This window comes from Podarcis cretensis (assembly GCF_951804945.1).
Source record: "Podarcis cretensis genome assembly, chromosome: 8".
NCBI lineage: Eukaryota > Metazoa > Chordata > Lepidosauria > Squamata > Lacertidae > Podarcis > Podarcis cretensis.
Genome location: NC_137177.1, coordinates 58,714,886 through 58,739,202, shown reverse-complemented (window position 1 = coordinate 58,739,202; position 24,317 = coordinate 58,714,886). Strand labels below are relative to the sequence as shown.

The 24,317-nt window shown below is 41.1% G+C and overlaps 1 protein-coding gene across 1 annotated transcript in view; it reads left to right on the top strand.

Annotated features, from left to right (window-relative positions):
* Positions 1-24,317, top strand: part of TOX3 (TOX high mobility group box family member 3) — a 95,814-nt gene that overhangs the window by 45,895 nt on the left and 25,602 nt on the right. Inside the window, exon 2 of the mRNA XM_079988816.1 lies at positions 19,857-19,922. Coding sequence (XP_079844942.1) covers positions 19,857-19,922 — 66 coding nt within the window. The remainder of the gene's footprint in view (positions 1-19,856; positions 19,923-24,317) is intronic.

The following is a 24,317-nucleotide window of genomic DNA, read 5'->3' as shown; positions in this document are numbered from 1 at the left end:
GTGAACATTTCTGAACAAAATTGTCACCTGCCTCTATTAAAACATTTTTCCCTTTTTTCTTTTTTTTGGTCAGGGATAGTGGTGCAGATCTTTCAGAGTTGAACAGCTTACAATGCTTTCCATTTCTGACGGCTTTCACATTTACAAAATAAAGCACACACTGTGTAAATATTGAACGATACAAAGACATCTTTCATAACAGTTTATAGTGCACTGCACCCTCCTCTGGAATGATGCCAAACAGTAGTTAAGATAAACGATATGCCAATCAAAAATTATTATTGCAAGTATAACCTGTTATACTGCTGTATCTTATCTTAAAGTGTCAACTTGATATAAGCCAGATGCTGTTCTTAAAAACTTAGAACTCGTACATATATAATTCTGCTTGTTAGAAGCTAATCCTGCCACTGACAGGATCACTTGAAGTACTCCATTTTAAGATCTGTCTGGCAGGATACACACACACACACAATATATATATATATATAAATACATACATGCTGGTTGGCAAGGATGTTACTGATTGTGTGATATACTGCCACAGGCTCTTGAAACATTCTCAGTCTGGAAGCCATAAGGTTTATCACTGACACTATCAGCAACATTCCTTGCTATGAACTTATAGCAAAGATTTAGTTTACTGAATACTTCCTACACTGTGGGAAATTGCCTTGTCTTCAGGACCCATTTACCCCGGTAACAATGGGGTGTATCCAGTGCCAGTCCTACTCAGAGTAGACTCATTGAAATTAATGAACTTATGTTGGCAATGTCCATTAGTTTCAAGGGGTGTACTCTGAGAAGAATTAACATTGGATACGACCTAATGGGTGGAAGTCAACTAGGTTTTACTCGAGTGTTGATCCTCTGAAATTAATGCACATTGACTAAGTTAGGTCTACTAATTTCAGTGGTTGTGCTCTGAGTAAAACTTTGTTGAATACCATTCAGTGTGCCAGGTGCCTCTCTGTTTCCCTTTCTTCAGCTCTCCATATCTCCTGATCCACCTTCTACTAGTTACTACTTTTTCACCAGCTCTGCTTTCATTTGGTCAGACCAGACTCAGAAGCCAAAATAGAAAATAGTTTGGACATCATTCTCCCTAAAGTCTTATCAGTCCAAAGACCCAATTTTAGCTCCAAATTGCAACAAGACACCAACCCTTTATATACGATATATAGCTGTACCTCGTCTTCTTTTCTAACTTGCTGTATTCTTCTACTAAAAACAAACTCTAAACAGCAAAAGAAGAGAGAGTGTTGCTGCTGGTGGTGGTACAGCCTATGAGCCCTTCCAACCTAACTCCTTCTTCTAACTGGTAATCTGGACCCATTTCAATCTGGATTTAGGCCTGGTTTGGGAATGGAATGGCCTTGGCTGTCCTAGTAGATCTTCTCTGGGTCCTAGTCAGGAAAGGGCATCCCTTTTAGTTCTGCTGGAATTTTTTGCACATTTTGGACCCCCTGGCTGCTGCTGGTGGTCGGGAGCATTGCTTTGCATGGCTCTGATACTTCCTTGCAGGTAGGTCTCAAAAGGAGGTGCTGAGGAAATTGGATTGAACCTCTTGGCCTTTGAGGTTCTGCAGGGTTTGGTTTTGACCCCTGTGCTATTTAACACATAGATGAAACTACTGAGAGAGATCATCAAAGGATGGGGAGTGACTTTTTATACTTGATTATTCCCATAAGGGAGCGGGAGGCGCTGTGGTCTAAACCACTGAGCCTCTTGGGCTTGCTGATTGGAAGGTCGGTGGTTCGAATCCACATGACAGTGTGAGCTCCCATTGCTCTGTCCCAGCTTCTGCCAACCCAGCTCTTCAAAAGCAAACCATTGCAAGTAGATAAATAGGTGCAAAGGTAAACAGTGTTTCCATGCACTCTGGCTTCCGTCACAGTATTCCGTTGTGCCAGAAGTGGTTTATTCATGCTGGCCACATGACCCGGAAAGCTTTCTGTGGACAAACGCCAACTCCCTTGGCCAGAAGCGAGATGAGTGCCACACCTCATAGTTGCCTTTGACTGGACTTAACCGCCCAGGGGTCCTTTACCTTAACTTTACCTATCTTATTCCCATATTGGTACAGTTAGAGGCAAGGTACCACTCTGAAGATATGTATGAATGGGCTTTTGCTAGTTTCAAGATTCCTGAACTGCTACTGTTGATGCAACTGAAGGGAAGTTGGTTTGGACGCTATATTGAAGAAGCACTAGATGCATAATAGACCCTTCCCCCACCCCAGGTCACATAGACACATAAGAGACTGTCTTATACGTAGTCTATTGGTCCACCTAGGTTCAGTATTGTTTACTCTGCCTGGTAATGGCTCCCTGGGGTTTCAGGCAAGAGATTTTATAAGCCCTGCTTGGAGATTTCTGTGATTGAACCTTAGTCCTTCTGCATGCTAGGCAGATGTTCCACCACTGAGCTTTGGTTACTTCTCCTGAGCCTTGGTTATTTATATCTAGGATTTTAAGGAATATTAAATTAGCCTTCAGACAATACAGTACTGATTTACTAGGGAGTCAGCTCCTCTCAGAGCTTTGGAATTCTCCAGGCTCCCAAATGTTGCTGTAAAATACCAGTGCTGAGAACTTGACAGAAATAAGTCTGTTAACAGAATCTGAATTACTGTTTTTGTTGTTACAAGCTGGGCTTAGAAGGAAAATGCTCACAGTGGGATGCTAAGGATAAGGGGAACAGTGTAGAAAAATGGCTCTTAATGTTATTGATATGACTTGGATTTCCAAGGCACATGGCTATAGACAGCTCACCTTCACCCAAACCTGGCATTAGTAGGGAGGAGAGATGTATAGGGTAAAATGACATTCTTGGTGAGACAGTAGTTAATAAACACTGAAAGTAATCTTCTAGAACAAACATAAAAGTTGGAATACAGGATCATGTAACTTGTCCTTCTAGTTTTCCTGCTGTTTTTCAAGCATCTTTTTAGTTGTCCATTATGGTCAATTCATGATGCCATTTTACAACCCAGCACCCCACATGCAATATTTAGTTTTGGGGAAATTAGTTTTTTTCTGATTTGGTGGGTGAAAATTACACAATGACTGAAATTCTCTGGGCTGTCCCTCAATATAATCCCTATGGGCCATCCTGCCACTGAATTTTCTGCTGTTGCCACAGGTTTAGCAAATCTTGATACCTACCCAAAGCTTCATATCCTAGTAGGTGTTGCATATTGCACCCCTGCAGAAAACCTTGTTATGTTGGTGGCCATCACCACATACTTTGGAAGTAAATTTCATGAGTTATATATGCACTAATTATTTCCTGTTTTTCCTCATTCAACCAACCCTTCCTTTAAAAACAATTGGTTTTATTTCGACTATTTGTATACTGCTTAATTACCAAAATCTCTAATACAAAGGAGACACCCATAGAAGAGACCTTCTCATCTAATTGGGAAAGCTTGTCAGAGCAAAAATGCCTTCGAATGTTTCCAGAAAGTGTGGATAGTGGGCACCTGTTGCATCTTGACAAGGGATACTGTTCCACAGAACTGGGGCAGCCGCACTAAAAGCCCTGCTCAGTTATGGAGGAGTTGGCTTCAGATATATTTGGGACTTGAAGGAGAAGCTCTCCTGCAGACTGCAGTGACCTACCTTGTTATATAATGGATAACCTGGTCCTGAGCTGTGCAGCGCCTTCTTTGTTAGTACTGATATTGTGACATTGGCCCAGTAGCAGATTGAAAGCCAGTGCAGATCCCCCAAGCAAAGTGTTATATACTGGCAGCCATTTGCCCACATAAGCAGCATAGCCACCCCATTCTGCACCAGCTGCAGAATCTAGAACAGCTTCCATCATAGCTCCACATAGAGTGCATTGCAACCCTGCACAGAGTGCAAATCTAATCTTGAATTTGCCAGGGCATGGACAAATGCCAAAACCATCATGGCACTTTTAATTTGTATATGTCATTGAGCAAGTTAAATCACTGGGAGGAACAGGCATTCTACCCCCTCCCTAGATGGCTGGAGATCCACTGAGTGCCACAGAAGCCATCTTATCTCTTGCCCTGAGTGTGGGGTATGCCAGGCATGGTGTGTTCTCACATCTTAAAGGCTCTGCCATCACCTCCTCCTGTTGTTTCTGTTTTTGCTTCTCCTTCTCATCTTCCTCCTTGAAGACCATCTACTCCCAAAGAGTATCCTCATTTTATCTTCCTGGTCACCTTCAGGGAATGCAGTTCACTGTGAAATGTTCATTATATGGCTAGCAGTTACAGTCTTAAAGGCCTCTGCAGATTTTATCCTCTCCTAGAAGAGAGGTATAGAAGAACTAAGACACTTGTAAGTACATTCATCTGCTGTGTTTAGCCTAAAAATGTCTCGACTAATCTTTCATTATGAATAAAATACCTACATCTGCTTCAAACTTCCTATATTAATTTTTTTACATTTATAACTCAGTATAATTTGAAACTGTGCAGTTGAGCCAAATAACGTTTCAGATTAGAATTCATATTTTTTGCTTAAGTGAGTGAAATTTGATATGAGTCTAAGAAAAGCTACTTATAGTCCAATTGCAGTATAATCATATATTCCTTGAAATTCAAGTGTGAAAATATTACAGTAATCTCAGATACTGTGGTAGAAAACCATTCCTTGGGATTCTTAGAATAAAATGCTGTCATTATGTTTAGAAACGAGATTCAGTCCCTTCATATCCGTCTTGTCTATTTTATGTGTGTGTGTGTGCGCATGCATGTAATATTTTAAAAGCTATTACGGACCTGAAGTTCATACATTTATTAGAGGAGCACTTTGAAGGTAATGGGAGAATGTGTAAATGTTCACATTAAAAGGACATTGCCTTGGTTTTTTTTTAAAAAAATACACTACATTCTTAAATTGAAAAGAAGCTTTAAAACATATTGTTCAGAGAGGATTGGCAATGCCAGAGTGAGCATCTGGTGTCCCCAGGCAGGTAGTAGGATGGCTGGACCCACCACTAACCACTTCATACATATCTATACTGTTGAGGGTGCCACTTCCAGAAGGGTTGTTCTTATGCTGGCCTGGATAGCGTATGGTACCTTTTCTATACGCAAATCAGTATGGGAATCAGTCCATGTGAATAAAAAGAGGTGGGGAGGTATAAGATTTGACATTACTCGTGCATCTCAGACAGCTATCTTCAAACACTGCAGCCCTCTTTTTTTAAAGCAAACAACTGACTGCCCCATTACACCTTTTTCGAGAATCAATTAACTTCCCCCAGAGCACCCCATCTGTAAGGGTGCTCCAGGGTATTGTGGGAAATTCAAATGCCAGCGCTTATTAGAGCAACATGGCTGTTGCCCATCATCTGTACCACCAGGTAAACCCAACAGACTTCACAACAGGGCCCCTATGTATGGTGAGATTCACTAGAGGGTGTTGGTGTCAAGAGCCCCCTCAGGTTTTAGGCATGTAAGCAATATTATGGCAGTACCTAATGCTGAAGAAAACAAAGCCTTCACACTACGATTAGAGTGAAACTTTGTTTAAGACTTTGTTTATTAAGACAAAGCAACTGTGTTGGAGAACATCCCCATCCACCAGAATATATTCTGAATTGATCAACAGGGTTCACATTCTGCTTGCATATGTCGCTAAAAGCTTTTTTATGGGGATCAGAAAGTTGTCACAACCCAGTTTATAAGAAACTGTAAGAAACTTGCTTAAGAAAATCAGCATTGCCAAAGTCAAAACCTTCAACTTTCCATGCTTCTTTCATTCTTTCACTTTCTCTGCCACCTTCATCAATATAAGATCCGAACAGGGGACAGCCTACTATAGGCCCAAGTCAGTGTATACACCAGACCCACATATTCTGCTTCCACACTAAGTACTATGGGTTGTTTCCAACTAAGTTTCATTCAGAGTAGACCTATTGAAATTAAGGGACCTAAATTGGTTATTAATTTCAGTGGGCCTACTCTGAGTTCGGCTGGCATTGGCTACAACCCTATATCAACTTCTTTTATGATCACATCTGTGAGAAATACTGTGAAATTAAAGATTCCATTCATAAATACAATAGTGCATACACTTATTTATTTCAGGGCTAGGGAACCTAGGCCCTCCAAATGTTGCTGGACTCCAGCTCCCATCCTCCCTGAACATTGACCAGTGCTAACTGAGGATGGTGGGAATTGGAGTACCACAAGAAATGGAGGATCACAGGTTTATCCCCCTGCTGAGGGGATTTGATCTTTAAAGGCTGCTCACCCCTGGTTTAGGCCTCTGGAGTTTAAGACTAGCCGCAAGCTTCTGTAAAATGCTGGAAGTGACTATCCCCATTTCCTCAGAATGTAGGACACCACATTTGGTAAAGACAATGATTCATGGCCAAAAGGACTTGTAAATATACCCATCTCTCCCATATCTTGAAACTCTCAGCAAAGCTCATTAGCCATCCATATCTGTGGCATGTATTCATTGCTGATTGGTATTCATTGGGACTGGTTGGGTGGAAAAGAAGGGAGCCAGCGCTAATTACAGGTGGAGCCAACAAATTCTGGTTATGCCTCCATCTTCCTCCCTGCTACCTTTTGCAATAGCAACAGTGAGACAAAGAAGAAGGAAGCTGACAGCCAGTGCCACCCCATGGAAAGCAGATGTGGACTAACTGAGGGTAGACTGGGGTTGGTGGGGCCGTGCCCCATTTGCTCTAATGAATGACTTTCCATTATATATGCAGGTAACACAACTTACACACATTTAACTTGTGCACATTCAGCTTTACGCACTTTGCTACTTAAAGGGGGGTAAAACAGGAGCGGACAGCTGGGAAATCTGTTTTTTCAATCCCACCTGCCATTGACCCCCATGAGTTTTGATATGTGATTTTGGTTTTGCACACTATTCCTGGAACATGACTCTAGCACCATTTTGTGGTTCACCTCATGTGCCAAAATGTCTTGGGCTGGCCCTGGCTCCAGGTAGCATGGCAGCAGCAGGACTATGTGAAAGAGTGAAGTGCCTGCAGTTTTTTGCTGTGGTTATCCACACACTTGCTCATTCATGCTTAGCCATGGTTTGGCTTAGCATCACATGGGAACTGGGCCACTGTATTGTGAAGACTAGTGAAAGCTGTACAGTGCACAAAATATATTTTATCTAAACCTACTGCAGTGACTAAGATGCTCAACTGAAGCAAACTTTCCATTTGATTTGCTTGCCTTTTTTTGTTATTGTAGGCATGAAAATGTTAGTGTATGTTGTAGTTGTTTGGGATAATCTTATTGAAGCAGCATTCAGCTTCTCATCTTCTAATTACAGACAGTTTATTGTCTAGGCTGTCCCACTTTCCATGTGGCTTCCCACCAGCAAACTAGACTTAACCATCTCCATTAATTTAATTTGGCATTTCATTCAATCAGAATGAACATGGTGAGCTAACAAACAAAAATAAAAAACCCTAATACTCATCCTTAATTCATGCCCTTATCAGACATCCAGCAACGTAATGAAACCCACTCGAATGCTGGAAAAGATGTTATCTACTGGAGTTATTAAGATACAGTAGTTAAACCTGTAAAGTAATTTAGTTCTGGTCTTTAATTACATCTTTTGGGATCATTATGTTTCCTTTACCCATAAGGATAGATCAACCTCTTATGACTTGAGTTTAACAAAATGGAGACAGAAACATATTATGAGCATGAATGCTTTCAAAGAAGGTATTTTTTGGAGTAATATTAAATATACCATTTATATTTTTTTAGTGTTTTTTTTTAAAGCACCGAATTCTAGTTTTCCCCACCTCAATAATTCTATGGATACAATTGATCCTCACTGCAATTTTACACAATTGATACATCAGGAAGATACATATTTATACAAATAACCAGTCTCTATTCATAGCTCTACAATCTAAGAACAGTTAAGCAGGGGGAGGGGGGGGGCACAAAGAAATGGATGAATTGCTTGTTGCTTAAAAGAAATTATATGAAATGTCTCAAATTAGGGCCCAATTTTTGAAAAATTATTTTCAGTGTTTACATCCCACCCTTCACCCAAACATTGCTAAATGGGTCACAACGTAATAGCAATATATGATCCTACATAAATAACTTAATAAGAAGATAAAGATAATAAAAACTTGCTATTAGGATTGCATGTGGGTGTTGTTTTTTTAAAAAAGTTAACTTGCTATCATGTAACACTCCATTAGCATCTTTGTCAATTTAATCACCCTCAATCACTTGCAAAGTGCTTAATCATTCTTACAGCCTTGTTGAAACCAGTATGGCAGAGCCACCAGCCTTAATCCTCAAAATACCTATTTGGATATTTATAATCAGATGCAATGTAAATACAGTTGTTATGGCTGGTGCTGTCCCCCCCTCCCCCTTTTCTGTTATATAGCGTCTCTAAATTGTGATATTGCAACTAATGGTGCCTGGGCCAGACAGATTAACATAATAACCCCTTGCCGCCTATTGTCCTTTTCAAAGGAAGTTATACACTAATGAGCCAGTTGTGGGTTTGACACCTAATGGCACAAATAGTAGGAAATATTTGTATTATATACAGCACTGAACGGCACTCCCATACTCCAGTGCACAGCTCCATGTGACCTCTGACACACATCCAGAGTTTTTTCACTTATTCACTTAAGTGGGAGCCAGCAGCTTTACATTTATGAAAGCAGGTTTTGTGGAGCTTTCTCCTTTGTTGGAGTGGGTGAGTAAGGAAGGCTATGAATGTAGGGAATCCTTGTGTACATTAGACTTCTTACAGCTGAAAGAAGCTGCAGGTTTGGAGCACTACTGTGCATCAGTCATTGAGAAATCAGTGGCTATTACCATTGAGAATGGCTTGCATTGCTGATAGAAGGCAGCTGTGCTTGGGTGAAAGCTATTATAATGTGATAATCAGTAGAAACAGGTCTTCATGGTGAAAGATGAGAGAAAAACCACACACACACACACACACACACACACACACAAATGGATGATTGTAAATGTGGAGGCAAGAGCTCCCACTTATGTTAGCTCTCCAAATCTCCCTTGAAAATGCCAACCAGGCTCCCTGAAAGTGTAAACCCCTGGCTCTGAGAAGGGAAGGGCAACAGGTTATGTTGATTAAGCTTGTGAGTGCATTGCAAATATTAGGAACCTATTGAGGAATGTTGTTGATCAGGTGTGAGAAACTTCAGGCCCATGGGCCAATTGTGAGTGCATTGTGAGTGCATCTACTCCAGGCCTCTCCATTTGGCCTTTGGAATTCTCCCTAGACCACACTCCCTCTCTCCAGGCCACACCCCTGGCTGGCCTTGCTTCACATGTTACGTGTTTTTGTTTGGCTGCAATTCGTCCTTGAACTCCAGTACAGTAAATACATCACTGGTTTGCACGGTGGATAGAGAGGGGTGTTTTGAGTGTGTGTGGAAACTAGCCTATCATGCAAAGGTCAAGGAACAAGATTGCATTTTGTTGCTCCTCCCACTTTTGCCTCAGGCCCCACCCAGCACTGAAATTTGCCCAGAGGAAAATGTGGCTCTTTGGCTAAAAGGATCCCCCACCTCAGTTGTAGATGTTGCTTACAAACCTAGCTGTGAAAATATGGAAGAGTTATTTGATGGTTAATGGCTGGGTTCATGACTCCTATCTCCTCTGCTGAATAGAATAGAGTGGCTGGGGCAACCCAGTCAGATGGGTGGGGTATAAGAATTAAATTGTTATTATTATTTTATTATTATAATAGAAAGGCTCATTAGGATCTCAGTCTTGGAAGTGGTAGGATGGGGAGTTGAAATCCTGTGATTCACTTGGTATTAAAGAACTTTACAGCTTTGTGATGGACTGAAATTAGCAGTTTGCTTTGTGGATCATGGTCCCCATTGTTCATTGTGGGGTGGTGTGCCACCCCATTTCATTTCAGGCAGACCTATAACCATCCTATTTATTTTCAAGCAGAAAAAAAATCTGAGTCTGGCCTAATCATCACACTTTTGTTAATAAAAGTTCTATACCGCCCTTCATCTGAGGATCACATATTTATATTTCACAAAATAAAATACATAACATAGTAACAAACAAAAACAATACCCTCTCCACAGTTTAAAAGGCCATCAATTGTTTAACTAAAAGGCCTAATTCTGAACTTCCTTTCCCCCTGCTCCTTCTTCCTTCGAAGCCACTCCACTTCCATTTTCCTCACAGCAAAGGTGCTGACTGTGACACTTACGGTAAATCACCTTTCCTCCAGAACTGACCATAGCCTTTTAAATAATTTACTGATTTTGACTGCTTTTAATTCTTGCAGTAGATTACCGCTGAGTGATCATTAGCTTTCATCTGTTCAAAGCAATGCCCTGATGAACAATTAGGAACAACTGGTTTAGCCCATGTTTGCTTATTTATTTTATTCTTTGCATTTATATTGCACCTTTATTCTCCAAGGAGCTCAAGGTGGTGTACATAGTTCTCCCTCTCCTTATTTAATCCCCACAACCACCCTGTGAGGTAGGTTAGGCTGAGAGTTACCTAGTGAGATGCATGGGCCAAGTGGCGATTTGAACTCTCCCAGGTCTAGCAATCTAACCACTATACTGCACTGGCTCTATGTTAAAGACTGTGATTCTGGTCAGTGGCATGCAATTCTTGGTCTTCTGCCGCATCTGCTCCCAATTATTTGTTCAGTGATCTGGCTAAATGATGGTCAAAACTTGTGAGTGGGGTGTGGGGTAGGGAAATACAATTGTAATCCATTGAGTTTCTTCCCCTGTGTGCAATCCACTAAAATGAAAAGCAGCAAATAGTGGGTTGCAGTGTAAGAACCATTTTGTGCTAAGCTTTTTTATCTCTCTAAAATCAAATATTTTACTAGGAGTAAAACATGGGAACCTTTTGTTCCACTTAGCATGATTTATAGCTGTTCCCAGCTGATCACCAAGAGTTCTTTAAATTAAAAGCCATTAAATGTAAACCTTGTATAGATACAAAAGATGTGCAAGAAGCAGTTTGTAATTCCTGCTTCAGGTGAGGACCACTCGAGCTACCTGCTCGACTTCAGGTGCCAGGAGACCCACATTTCGGCAGGGCAGCAGAGCTTTTCAGTGTTAACATTGTTACTGATTCCTTCCCTTCATTTCTCCAGGGCCAATACTAATTAATGGATACAATTCACAGCTGATTAGCCGTAGACTCTACAGTAATTACATTCATGTGCTAACAGTTCAGAGAATGATTTCTTACCCAGTCCTTATTTCACTCTGGTTTTTATTATTATTTATTGTCTAGATTTGGGGTTGGAAACATGCAGTTTGAGAGCTGCATAGGCCCTTGGTCTAATTCCATGTGGCCCTCTGCATCACCTACCTCTCTAGACGTTGGCAGCATGTTCTTTCTATTCAGACTGCAAGTTTCCTTTGGGACAATGTTATCCTCCACTAAGGCAAGTGTGGAGAACCTGTTGCCTTCCACTATAGTCCCATCATCCCTGACCATTGGCCATGATGGCTGAGGCGGATGGGAATTGGAGTCCAATGGCACCTGGCTCTCCAGTTGCCCTAAACCACGTGGTTAGGCTCTCCTGTCCTATTTCATAGTTCTACAGTGCACTTGGATGGTTTTTTAGTTAACATTTATTTATTTCATAAAATTTATACACTGCTTGATTGTAAAAATAAATAAATCACTAGGTAATTTTACAAAGAGAATAAAACAGTACAATTATCAGTAAAAACAGTTAAAAACAATCATACGAAACCTTCAAAAAAATCAGCAAAACTAAAACCAGATCAAAACACGCACCAACATTCTACATACCTGGGTAGCCCTATCTAAGGAAAAATGTTTTTACCAGGCACCAAAAAGAGTACAGTAAAGGGGCCTGCATGATATCCTTAGGCAGGGAGTTCCAAAGTGTAGATGCTGCCATACTAATTTATTGGCTTCTTACCAATGTGGAATAAGTAATATGTGACATCTATTGTAAGAGTGCCAGTTCTCAAGGTTAAAGTGGTTGAGTGGGCATATATGGAATAGGGCAATCTTGCAGATAAAGTGGCCTTGTCAGTAAGGGCTTTATATACTAATAGTAACACTTCGAACTTGGCCTGGTAGCAAGTCAGCAACCAGTGCAGATCTGTGAGTGAAGGTGTTATATGCTGACAATATCTCATTCCTGTCAGTAATTTGCTGCAGCATTCTGCACTAACTGTGGCTTTCATGTCAAGCGCAAGGGAAGGTCCATACAGAGCGCATTGCAGTAATCCAGTCTTGAATGGATAATAGTTCTTGGGAAGCTGAACTCTGTTGCCAGTACTACATTCTGCACTTTACTGCATTTCTCTGGGATTTTAGCTTATATACAGGCTGTGCTGATGCTTTCCCCCCAATTCATCTATCTTTTCTTTCATTCATTTTAGAGTGTGTGTGTGTGTGTGTGTGTTTTTATATAAAAAAGCAGTGTTTGAGAGAACAGCTCTTTTAAGAACCATTAGTGTTTTCCATGTAAATCCTACTTTGTTCTCAGTTCAGTGACACGCAAAAGTCTATCGTGTCACTTTTTGCAGCACCTGAATGAGTAATGAGTAATAAGACTGTGTGCAAAAAGTCACCATGAAATCTTGATTTGGGGGATGGAATAAATTACTGTGAATGTGTGGAGTAGGTGCTTTGAAACATGAAAAGAATCAATGGCATTTTTATACCGTGTTTATATATATATATATATATGTTTGTTTGTTAAATATAAATCTTTGTAGATGTAACCTGAGACACAATGGATCTTTGCAGCAAATGCTGGTTTTAGTTTTCCCTGGTTAGTTCATTTATTTATTCAAACTTATAGACCACATTCAATATAGATATATATTTCACAATAAGGAGTTAGAGACTGTAAAATGAGGGTGATATTAACACTTTTCAAGGATACTTTATGGACAGGCAAAAACACAAGAAAGCATGGAGCAAGGCTGGGGAAAGGTGTGGCTTCAGGAGAGGGACTGTGGCCTAGAGAAAGGGAGTGTCCCGAGGGCCAGACAAAGAGGCCTAGAGGGCCGCATTTGACCCGTGGGTTTGAGATTCCCCACCCCTGCTCTAAACATACAAGAAAACAATGAAGATATACAGATATATCAGCAGATAAAACCACAGAGAGGAAGTCAAATAAAACATTACTACTAAAAATCATTAGCATGATGATGATCCATCAGGGAAGGTTATGATTTCTTTTGGATAGGCACTATTATTGTGGTAGAGAGGCAGTGCAATATCTTCCCTTAACCCAACAGTGTGAACTGGGTCTTCCATGTGAGCATCAGATCCCAGAGGCACAGTCTGCATGATCCTACGGGAAGCACCGAATCAGTGGAGCATAAGTGGGAGGTAATGTAAAGAAATTCCTTCCAGTAGCACCTTAGAGACCAACTAAGTTTGTTATCGGTATGAGCTTTTGTGTGCATGCACACTTCTTCAGATAAGTGTGCATGCACAAGAAAGCTCATACCGATAATAAATTTAGTTGGTCTCTAAGATGCTACTGGAAGGAATTTTTTTATTTTGTTTTGACTATGGCAGACCAACATGGCTACCTACCTGTAACTGGGAGGTAATGTGACAGAGCATATGTGTGCCTTGCAGAAGGTCCCAAATCCAATCCCCAGCATCTCCAGAAAAGGTTAGAAAAGACTCCTCCTCTGAGACCCTGGAGAGCTGCTGCCAACCTGAGTTGACAATACTAGCCTAGATAGATAGTCTATCTAGCCGCTGCTAAAGGTTTGGCCCAGAACTTAGTTCTTCTTTTGTTTTTCTTTCTTTGTGCCTGTAGAAGGAGAGTGCTTCTTACAAAAATAATTAAATAGGCTGTATCTCAGTAGTAAAGCACATACTTTGTGTACAGGAAGATCTCAGGTTTAATTTGCAACAACTCAGTTAAAAGGATATCATTTAGCAGTATTGGAAAAGGCCTCTGCCCAAGACCCTAGGAAGCTGATCAGAGCAGATTATTCTGTAGATTAGGTGTGGACACCCTTGGGCCCTCTAGATGTTGCTGAACTGCAGTATACATCTCATTGGCCATCTTTGCTGGGGAGTTGTAGTTCAGCAGCATCTGTAGAGCCAAAAGTTCCCTGCCCTGGTCTTACTATGGTAGGCTTAATTTCCTGTAGAAAGAGGCCACATATAACCAACAAAAATCCCACTGGGATAATTAATTAAAAATCACCAGTAGTAGTTGTTTGTAGAACTGATAGGAGTCATCACTGTGTATCTAATAAGAGTAATTAAATACACTGTTTGAATGCCATTGGTTAACTCTGAGATGGGGAACCTCAGATACAGACCTCTCTGGCCCTCAGGAATTTTTGTAGGCTATGTTTATTTATCAAATGGCCCCAGAACAGGCCACCAAAAAACATACTTAAAGCAAGTGCAGTTTACATTAAAAACATAAATTAAAACCACAGAATATTATGTATTCCCAGTTCATAATCTTGTACAGTGGTACCTCGGGTTACAAACGTTTCAGGTTACAAACCTCGGGTTAAGAACTTTACCTCAGGATGAGAACAGAAATCGAGCGGCGCGGTGGCAGCGGGAGGCCCCATTAACTAAAGTGGTACCTCACATTAAGAACAGTTTCAGGTTAAGAACGGACCTCCGGAATGAATTAAGGTCTTAACCAGAGGTACCACTGTATTTTGGACTACTTGTGAATTATGCACTTGCAATAAATTTGAGTTCCTGCAAACATAGAATCACTGTAGCATTCATTTACTTCAGAGAGGTCTCTCTGTGTTAAAAAAACTGTTGCAATTTACTCCAACCAGAGTTTAGGAGAACTTATATTTTCAGTGTTTTGCTACTTTGGCATTGTGGTGGAAAGTGTTTTGGGTAAGTTCATACAATTATCACTCCCAGTATAATGTGAGCAGGTACTAATATTGGAGGGAAATCGGTTCTGGATGAGACCAGCAGGGAGAGGATGCCAAGATCTGACTAGTTGTAGTTTTGTATATAGTTTGGTAGCAGGAATCTGCTCAGTAAAGTTTGTCTCTTCTAATCCAGTCTCTGGATCATTTGTAAACTTGCAAATACTGCACCTACTGCAAGACTGATGTCATTTTGCAGTGGATATACAAGGGAATTTGAGATCAACCTGTCCAGTTTTAAAGGCTTTGCAAGTGTTGGGTTTGGGCTTTCCCATGACAGAAAAGTCTTCATGGGAAAGCACTTTGTGATACCAAAAAGGATTATGATTCTGCCTCGTGTAACACAGAGAAGTATGTGCTGCCTTGCAGCTTTCTCCTGATTGTACTTAACATGTATCTTAAACACACACACACACACACACACACACACACACACACAAACAAACAAATACCTGAAACATATGTCAGGAGATTTCCAGTGCTCCCGGGTAGACACTATCTAAGATCTCAAGAGCAATTCACGTAACAATTGATCTTCTGGTGGCTGTTTGAAATTGCTGTATACAGGCATGCAAACTACAGGCACTCAAGAGGCCCCAAACCTAATGCCGTCCCTGGCATACATAACACTGTACAGAGGTCAAATTTGCATTTGTTTCTCCACCCATCACTTGGAAGGTGGCACAGAAGGAAATGCGGCCCTGGATCTGAAAAAGGTACCCTGCTGCAGCATGCACTATCCTCCAGTATATGGTGGTGGTTGTAGGGCAGTGATAATGAGCTAACATGCACAGCACTTTCCAATAACGTTGTAGTCCTGTGAATCATCTTCACTGTTCACAACTTAGAAGAGTCTGTGAAGGAGTAAGCAGCTGCTTGCAAATTCCTTTGGGAGATTTTGTTGTTGTTGTTGCAAAAAAAAAAAAAGTGTTTGAAAAACATCTTAACATGGTTGCCCTCTGGCTAAATTTGTTAAACAAGATTAACCAAAGCAAAGCATATGTTTGAGTCACACAACCAAGAGAGGAAGGGCTCCTGATGTAGTCTTTTGATGAAAGCTTGCCTGCACAAAGCCCTGGGTTCTATCCCCAGCATCTCCAGGCAGGGCTGGGGAAGACGGTCTGAACCTCTGAATTGCTGACACCCGTCTTTGTAAACCACACTTAGCAAGATGGACCACCGATCTCAGTTGGTATAAAGGAGCAGTTCTTCATCTAGTGATAACAATCAACAAGTTATTTTAATGATTCCTAAAATATTAATATTAAACTCCCATTTTTTAAAGCCTCTGTCAACAATTAATGCCAAGTAAAGCCTATCTATCTTCTTGTGAAATTGGAACGACAGTTTATTTGGCTTTGCTTGAAACTTCCTGGCTTATTGTTCTAGCTGGTGGGAGAATCACCTGCTAGTAGGTTCTATTCCTGAAAATCAAAGCTTGTGAAATGACAATATGGCTTTCGGAACAAATATAAAGATACATCCATATATGTTCAAGATTTTTATACCTTGCAATTTGGCTCCTAACTGGTAAATTGAGCTTTCCTGTGCAATGCATATCTCAAATGAGGCAGAGTGTGTTTCTCCTCTCCTATCATTCAGTCCTATGAGCTATGGAAGGAAGACTTTTCATGATTTGCAGTGATTACATTTGTCAGGATAGAGAGGGCAGGAGTAGAAGAAGAGGCACTTCTAGATTATAGAGGCAACTGCCTGTAGCTACCTCTAAGAGAGATATGGCCCCTCCATAGGAAGGAAAGTGATAGTCCAGGGCACTTGATCCCTTGTTTTCAAAGGATCAGTCTGCATTTTTGTCAATTTGTCACTGGTTACAGAATCAAGGATTGGCTTGCATGTCCAAATTATAATTAATTACCCACCCTTCACCCTAAGGTCCCTGGGCAGGTTAAAACAGTAAAGCACAATATTAAAAAACTGTTTAAAATAGCTGGCAAGCACAAAAATAATGTGGCTCCTAAAAATAATTCACATCCAGTGTCAAAAGCAAGGGTAAAAATGTGCATCTTCAGCATTCGCTAGAAGCTGTGTAATGAAGGTGACAGGCACACATCTGTGAGGAGGGAGTACCACAACTTAGGGACTGCCTCAGAGAATGCCTTCTCATAGGCCACCACTCCTCAAACCTCTGATGGTGGAGGAACTATCAAGGGGCTCCCCTCTGCTGATCTTAGCATCCAAGAGACTTGGAGGCAGAATTTGTGTGTCGTTCCAAATACCGCCTTTCAGTGAATTCATATCTGTTGAATAATCACATGGTGAAGACATGAATGTGTCAAGTGGTTTGAAGTGATACAGAAGTTTTTCTAAGGAGTTTTGTCTGATAGTTTAGTACATTTTTATCCTGCTGTTCATTGAAGGAACTCAGGGTAGCATATATGGTTTTCTCTCCAACTATGTTATCCTCACACCCATATGAGGTAGGTCAGGTTGAGAGAGGGTGTGTGTGTCCAGGATTGCCTAGTGAGTTTCATGACTTAGCAGCGATTTGAGCCTAGGTCTCCCAAACCCTACTCTGATACTCTAACCACTTTACCACACTGTCTTCCAAAAGTAACTGAGTGGCATGGCTGACTAGAGATTGCATGTTAGTATGTTGCTGTTTCTTAGCTGGTAAGTCTTCCAAAAGATGGAAGTGGTCATCGTTAGAGTATTGACTAGGGTTGGGAGAGGCTTGTGCTTAGGCACTTTGACCAGTATGCCAAACTGGCTCAGCCCAGCTAATGAATGACATAACAAACATCTCTTCTACCATCTCTATCAACAGGCAAACAGTGTCTTGAAAGAGTTAGCCAGAAAGGGTAGTATGTGGGTCTGTCAGTTGCAGTTACCACCTCACTCCTATAACTGCCTGCCCAAGCCCTAAAATCAGCTTCAGAGGTCCTTTCTGCCATTTTGTGCGATTTGGCATATTAGAACAAGAGACAGGGTCTTTTCAGTAGTGGCACTGTGGTTCTGGAATGCCTTTCCAAGTGAGTTTCATGTAGCTTAAGACAAAAATTGAAACCCCATTTGTTTCAGTAAGATTGATTGACATGGAGTGGAATTGTTTCTTTTAACTTGCATTATTGTTGTATTGTATGTATGTATGGACTTTTTGTATTATGGGATATAGGTATTTAGCTCTGTTTTTGTACCCCACTCCGAATGTGACTGCAGAAGTATGGAATGAAAATATCTCAGCCACCATTATTATTATTATTGGGCTGCACAATGGACTAGATTAACTTTGGCAAGCAAGTTCTTATGTACTGCCAGCGAAAGGTTGACAAAATTTTCAAATTTCATTTCAAAAGAAAGACAGGCCACAGTATTTGTGGCTTGGCCATATGAATAGCCTGCACAATAATTTGCTTAGGCTCTGCCCAAGGACATGGGGCTGTAGCTCAGAGGAAGAGTTATGCTGGAAGCCCCGAGTTTTCAGTCTGCCTCTTCTTCCAATAGGGTTGAGAATATCTGCTCACTTGGGCTTGGTGGGGGGCAGTGTCAGCTGAACGGCATGGCCACAACTGGATCCGGGAATGATTGCCTTTGTTCTTCATGGCCAGGCATGGGCATGAGGGCTGTGATCTGTCCATCCCTGGTGTATTTAGGAGGGCAACATGAAGCAACCCACCCTCCTGCCTATTCAATGTGGGATTTACCTCCCACCCAACAGTACTGTTGGGGCCTGCTCAGTGGGGGAGCGGGTAAGTTGGTGTAAGGACCTTTCTGTGATTAATTGGTCACCATATTTGGGGCCAGAGAGGAATTGGATGCCTTGCAGGTTTTTACCTACCTCTTAGCAACTGCCACAACATTAGTGGATAACACATTGGGCTGGATGTTTAGTCATGTGGGTATCCCATTAAAGGGGTGTAGGAATGGGTGACTCTGTCCAGGAGTCCACACGGGGACCAATGCGCCAAAACACTTCTCCCAATGACAGGCCTGTGGGGGGTTGTGGCACCTGATCCATGTGGGGTGCGATTCCCCACACAGGGTTGACCCACTGGGTTCCTATCAGCCAGCATGCAGGCTGCCTGATGCTGGATACATGTCCAATGCCTACTCTTACCTGTAATCAATAAAATTGTGGCCTGATTCAGCCCAATAACAATCTCCTGTGCAGATTTCCTCAGTCTTCCCTGCACTGGCCGCAGACACCATACGTCTGTGGTGGCAAATATTCCTATCTGAAACTGTCTTGAGCCAGTGTCAACCAATTATGTATTGACCCAACGATCTGCTCTGGATTGATACAATTTCCTATGTCTCAGTGTTCCCTCTCTGTAGGGTAACCATAAGCCCCATTTCACAGAAGACAGCCCTCTATTTGGAGGTGTCCTCTATTTGAAGAGATGCCTATTCAAAGTCTAGTTTAAAGATAACCACCACGAAGGGAGAGCAGGAGGGGCCCTGAAGTGGCCCATCAACGGTTAGCACCTGGGCAGATTGACATTATAGTGGGATGCACTGTATTTCTCTTTAAGTTGTAGGAATTATTTTTAAATTGGCATAGTCATACTCATTATCAGCACGTGTAAAATTTATTGATATCTGCATAATTTCCTTTCCTCTCTTTTGGTGATGCATATGTAGCTACCATAACTCCCCAGCAACTCCTGTGGAGGTCCAATGACCACTATGTTTGTGTGCCAATAATTCTAAGAACCAGTTTTCTACACCCAGCTCCAGTCCACCTAAGTGGCACATGGCACTGCTTGGAAATATAAGAAGTGTCAAGAGTATGGCAATGTAATTTTATAAATCACCCAGTTTACAATTTCAGTTGTCCATGTAACATTTATGTTTTAGAGTGAATGGGGGTTGTCTGATATTGTTAGGGTATTGCAGATTAAGTCCTAATGTCCTTTGTGTTTAAAGTCTTCTATGCATTCAGAACTTGACTGTTTTTGTTGTGGCATATGTTGTTAAAATGTAGGCGTCTCTTTTTCTTTTTTCAGTTCGGCAACAACAATAACTACATGAACATGGCCGAGGCCAACAATGCATTTCTCACTGCAAACGAGGTAGGCGTTGAATTTCTCTCTCTCCCCCCGTTTTCCACCTAATGCTCAAACCCTGACATTTGCTTTGATAATTTTTACAGACTTTTCAGTGGATGACGGGCAAAGTGCTGATTTTTGGGTATGTGTTTTATGGAGCACAAAATACAGACTTTAATGAGAGAGAAAATAACCTGACAGCTCTCCATTACCAGTCAATTTACTTGTCTGTTAGACTGTTACTTACATAGCATGTCAATAGAAGCAAATCTGCTACACACACACACACACACACACACAGGAAAAACAACACCTCCCTCGCCCTAAAAATGTAACCAGAAGGAAACAAATGAAAGGCACAGTAGGTGTACATCTTTAAAGCAAACAGAGTAGCAGTCATTAGAAGCTAATGCGCTAATTATGGTCATGGATACAAACATTTTATTTTTAATTTGGGTTCTTAACACTATTACGAAAACAAAAGGAAAGCAGCACAGTTGGTGGCATCATTTGTTTCCTGGGGAAATGAGGAAGAGTCTTTCAGTGGAAAGTGTTCAACAGCAGGCTTAAGAAGAAACCATAGATCTGAATTGATGGGGCCTGACTAGGTCATAGAGGTGATGAATTTGGCCTCTAGCCTGGGAGGGCGAGAGGTGGGAGCGGGGTAGTAAGCAGAAAGGGATGCCAACCACTTTGTTCTTGTAGTTCTTCTTACTCTCTCTCTCTCTCTCTCTCTCCCACCCACCCCCATGACAGCCAGTTAAAGGATGTCAGTGCAGTGGTAGTGACATCAGTTCCAGACTGTACTGTTTTTGGCCAAAGCAAATGCCTTTGCAACCAGGACAAAAGCATATGTAGCCATTACCCCATGGATGTGCCTGCCCCTCCTTCTCCTTTTCTTATTTACAGAAATATAGAGATTGCACATGGTAGAGAATGAAGGTGACAGCGAGTAGTAGGCAGCATCTGAATTCTGCTTGAGGTCAACACCGTGGGCAAAAAAAGTCTTGAGATTAATAAAATGTGGAGTGGGTTGACGATTTTGAGTCCAAAACAGCATTCTCCCCAGTGAATGTGCCCCCTCCCCATTGGGAGTGAGGGTATAAGGAGGAAAAATTATTGGTGGGGGCAATGCTACAGTAACTGTGGTTATATTCCAAATAGTATTTTTATGAGCAGCTTTTTAAAACAATGGCTGCCTTCTGCCTCTTTCTCTGTCTCTCTTTCTCCTTCCAACAAGACTGCTTAGATAAGGGAAGATTGCTTGGCACCAGCTCCAGTGTTAGTTGTGATAATGAACACAAACCCCCATCTGTAATGACAACATGATGTTTCATTCTGTAGAATTTCATTCCTCCATTTGAATCAAACATTGATGAAAGCTCTACTGCCAGCAGCTGTTCAAAGACAATTTAATTCCAGCTGTGATAATTCACCGTGTCAGACATTGGCTGTTATATGTTGATACAACAGCTCTCCAGATTTGCATTTTTATCAAAAGGAACAAATGTTTTGAACATTTCAGTGCAGATGGCATTTAACCACACACACAGTTTTTGTTGAGGGTTGGTGGAGTTATCCCCCCCACCCAAGCCCTAGCTCTCCTAAAGAAATCTAAGAGAGAAATGTATGAAAAGTTAATAGCTCTTAAAATTGTGATTGGTAACATGACCCCTTAAAAACATTATACTGTTCTGGACATAATGGTACCTTTCTCCACCATCAAATTACATGCCATTCAGGCACTTCTTACAATGTGAATAGTCCCTGTGATTTGGAATAAGACTACTTCACTATGAGGTTTCCCCCCATTTAGATTGCATTCATTTTACCCACTTATTCATACATTACTTTCAGCAATCATGGCATGAGATACAGTTTGATGTTTTGAATTCTTCTTTTTTAAAAAACCTAAATAAATCCTTACTAGCATACAAGATACTGCTCCCCACCCCACATGCTTGTAAGAAGATATTACTAACGTGATAAATATATTTTTTGAGAAAACGCTGTGATATTGTATAGTTTGGTTGTACATGTCTGGAAGCATTATGGATTTATTTCTCTCTCTTTTTTAACATGGAATGTTCCCTTCTCAAAATTAATCCAGCTGCCTCCTCCATGTCATGCTTAAAGCTTATACTATTGGTTTAATTACACTGAAGGAGTGGAATAAGATTGAGTGTTAATATTTGCACTGCAGCATGAGGATAACTCTGCAATTACTGCCCTATAAGCAAATTCAATTACACAGCTTTTACTTTTAGGTGAACATCAGTATTTTGAGTGTGGACATCTCAAATCTGAAAATCCGTGCTGGTGCTGCTGCTGCTTTTAATATAATGCCATGCATGCAGCAGTCATTGTGGAATTAGCATTACAAGACCATCTAAGATGAGAAATTGACATGTCACCTTTTTGTTGCAACTTGCTTCTGTGTCGTGATGGCAGTGACCCACGCTTCCCCCCACCATTAATTCCTGAAGCACCTTAAATATTTATTGAAATAATATTTCAAGTGTTAATTACTGCAGTAATGAAAACAGCCAAATGCCACATATCAGGAATGAGTGTTTATCCATATTGTTAATGTGATATGTTAGATTTCATTAAGCAGTAATGGGGTAGCAAATGACTCGCAAATTACCATTGCATCTGTTACTAGACCACATTAGTGCCAAACGTAACGGCAAATGTAGCCATAGGGTTATGTTCATTAGCCATCCGCCTTCCATGGCCAATCCATCCTTTTGTGTTGGTGAACTTCACACCTCCCTCTATGAAGATGCCCCCTCTTCCTACGAAGCGTCAGTAAATGCATCCCTAATGTAAGAGAAAGCTTTCGCAACCAGAATTAAGTTGCAATCTCTGAACGTGTGTGTGCTCACTTTGCTCACTGTGCACTGAGGAAAGACTGCTTAAGTCTCTTAAGACTCTGTCAGTATTACTCCTGCAGACTGTAGCTGTGTGTTACCTCATCATTTCTGGTGTGAGACCAATAATGACAGCTGACAGGTTTTATATGCAAGCAAAGGTTCCACCCCCCTCTCTTTGTGTGTGTGTGTGTGTGTGTGTTTCAGTTTCCATTTTCTCTCAAGCGGTTATTAATTTATATCATCATTAACAGTTTGAAGGATGACAATTTCCAGCACTTAATGAGATCTTTCACTGAACATATCATTTTTAAATTAACTGGCATTAAGTCATTCTTTCAGACAATGTAAATAATGCATTAAAGGAAGGGTCCCCCCCCCTCTCCTGCACCCCAAGCCTCCACTTTTGCAGTAAAAATTTAAGCCAGTGTAGGCAGACAAATCACAAAGTAGTATTGCACGCTTGCAGGGTTGGGGGAGAAATCTGATTTGTTTCGCTTTTAAAGGCAGAACTACCTAATTCGGAAGCGATATGCAAACCGAAACACAGCCATCCTTCAAAATGTGGATTTCTCTGAATTTTGCAATGCCCAAGTAATGCACATATTATAGTAGCAGTAGTAGTAGTAGTAGTAGTAGTAATAATAATAATAATAATAATAATAATAATAATAATAATATGCCACCCATCTGACTGGGTTGCCCCAGCCATTCTGGGTAGCTTCCAACAAAGTATTAAAACAAAAAACTCACCTCAAACATTAAAAACCTCACTGTACAGGGCTGAGAATATAAAAATAACACACAAAAATGCATTATATTAGGGGAAATTGCTTTGCAAAAAAATCTGTATGTTGGAAGAAATGTGCACTTAAAATGCTGATGGATGTTCATGATAACTTTTTTTTTTAAAATGCAAACTGGATATGGAAATGTGGAGAACTGGATGTAAGATTGGAAAAATGAGAAATGGAGAAAACCTTAAATTGACAGATCCACCCACCCCTGTGTGCTTGAAAGCAACACATTGTCTGCCATACAAATTACTTTTTAGAAGTTTGGAGTTTTCTGCTTATTTCCACAGTAGCTTGTTAGTGTTTATGGAATGGGACAGTGGGCAGAAGCAATGGAAGCTGGCAAGGTGGTTTGTAGGCATAGGAACACAGGATTATACCAACTGCATGAGGGAATCAGACCATTAGCCCATATTATTAAGCACTGCTAGGGTTTCAGACAGGGAGGGGCCTTTCCAAGCCCTACCAGAAGATGCCAGGGATTGAACCTGGGACTTTCTATTTGCAAAGCTATTACTCTTCCCCTAAGCCACAAGTGGCCACTATGGCTGTGGTGACGGAATTCCCAGCTTTACCTTTCCGCAGTAGTGAAGTGGGCAGTGCCACAGGCCACTCTGTGAAATCACATGGTTCCACTTGACAGTTGTATTGGTGTGATCACAGGCTGCTGATGCCAGTAGAGGCAACTATCTACTCAGCTGTGGCATCTTCCTCCTCAGCTGCTGCCTCCCAGCACTGGAATAGTAGGAATC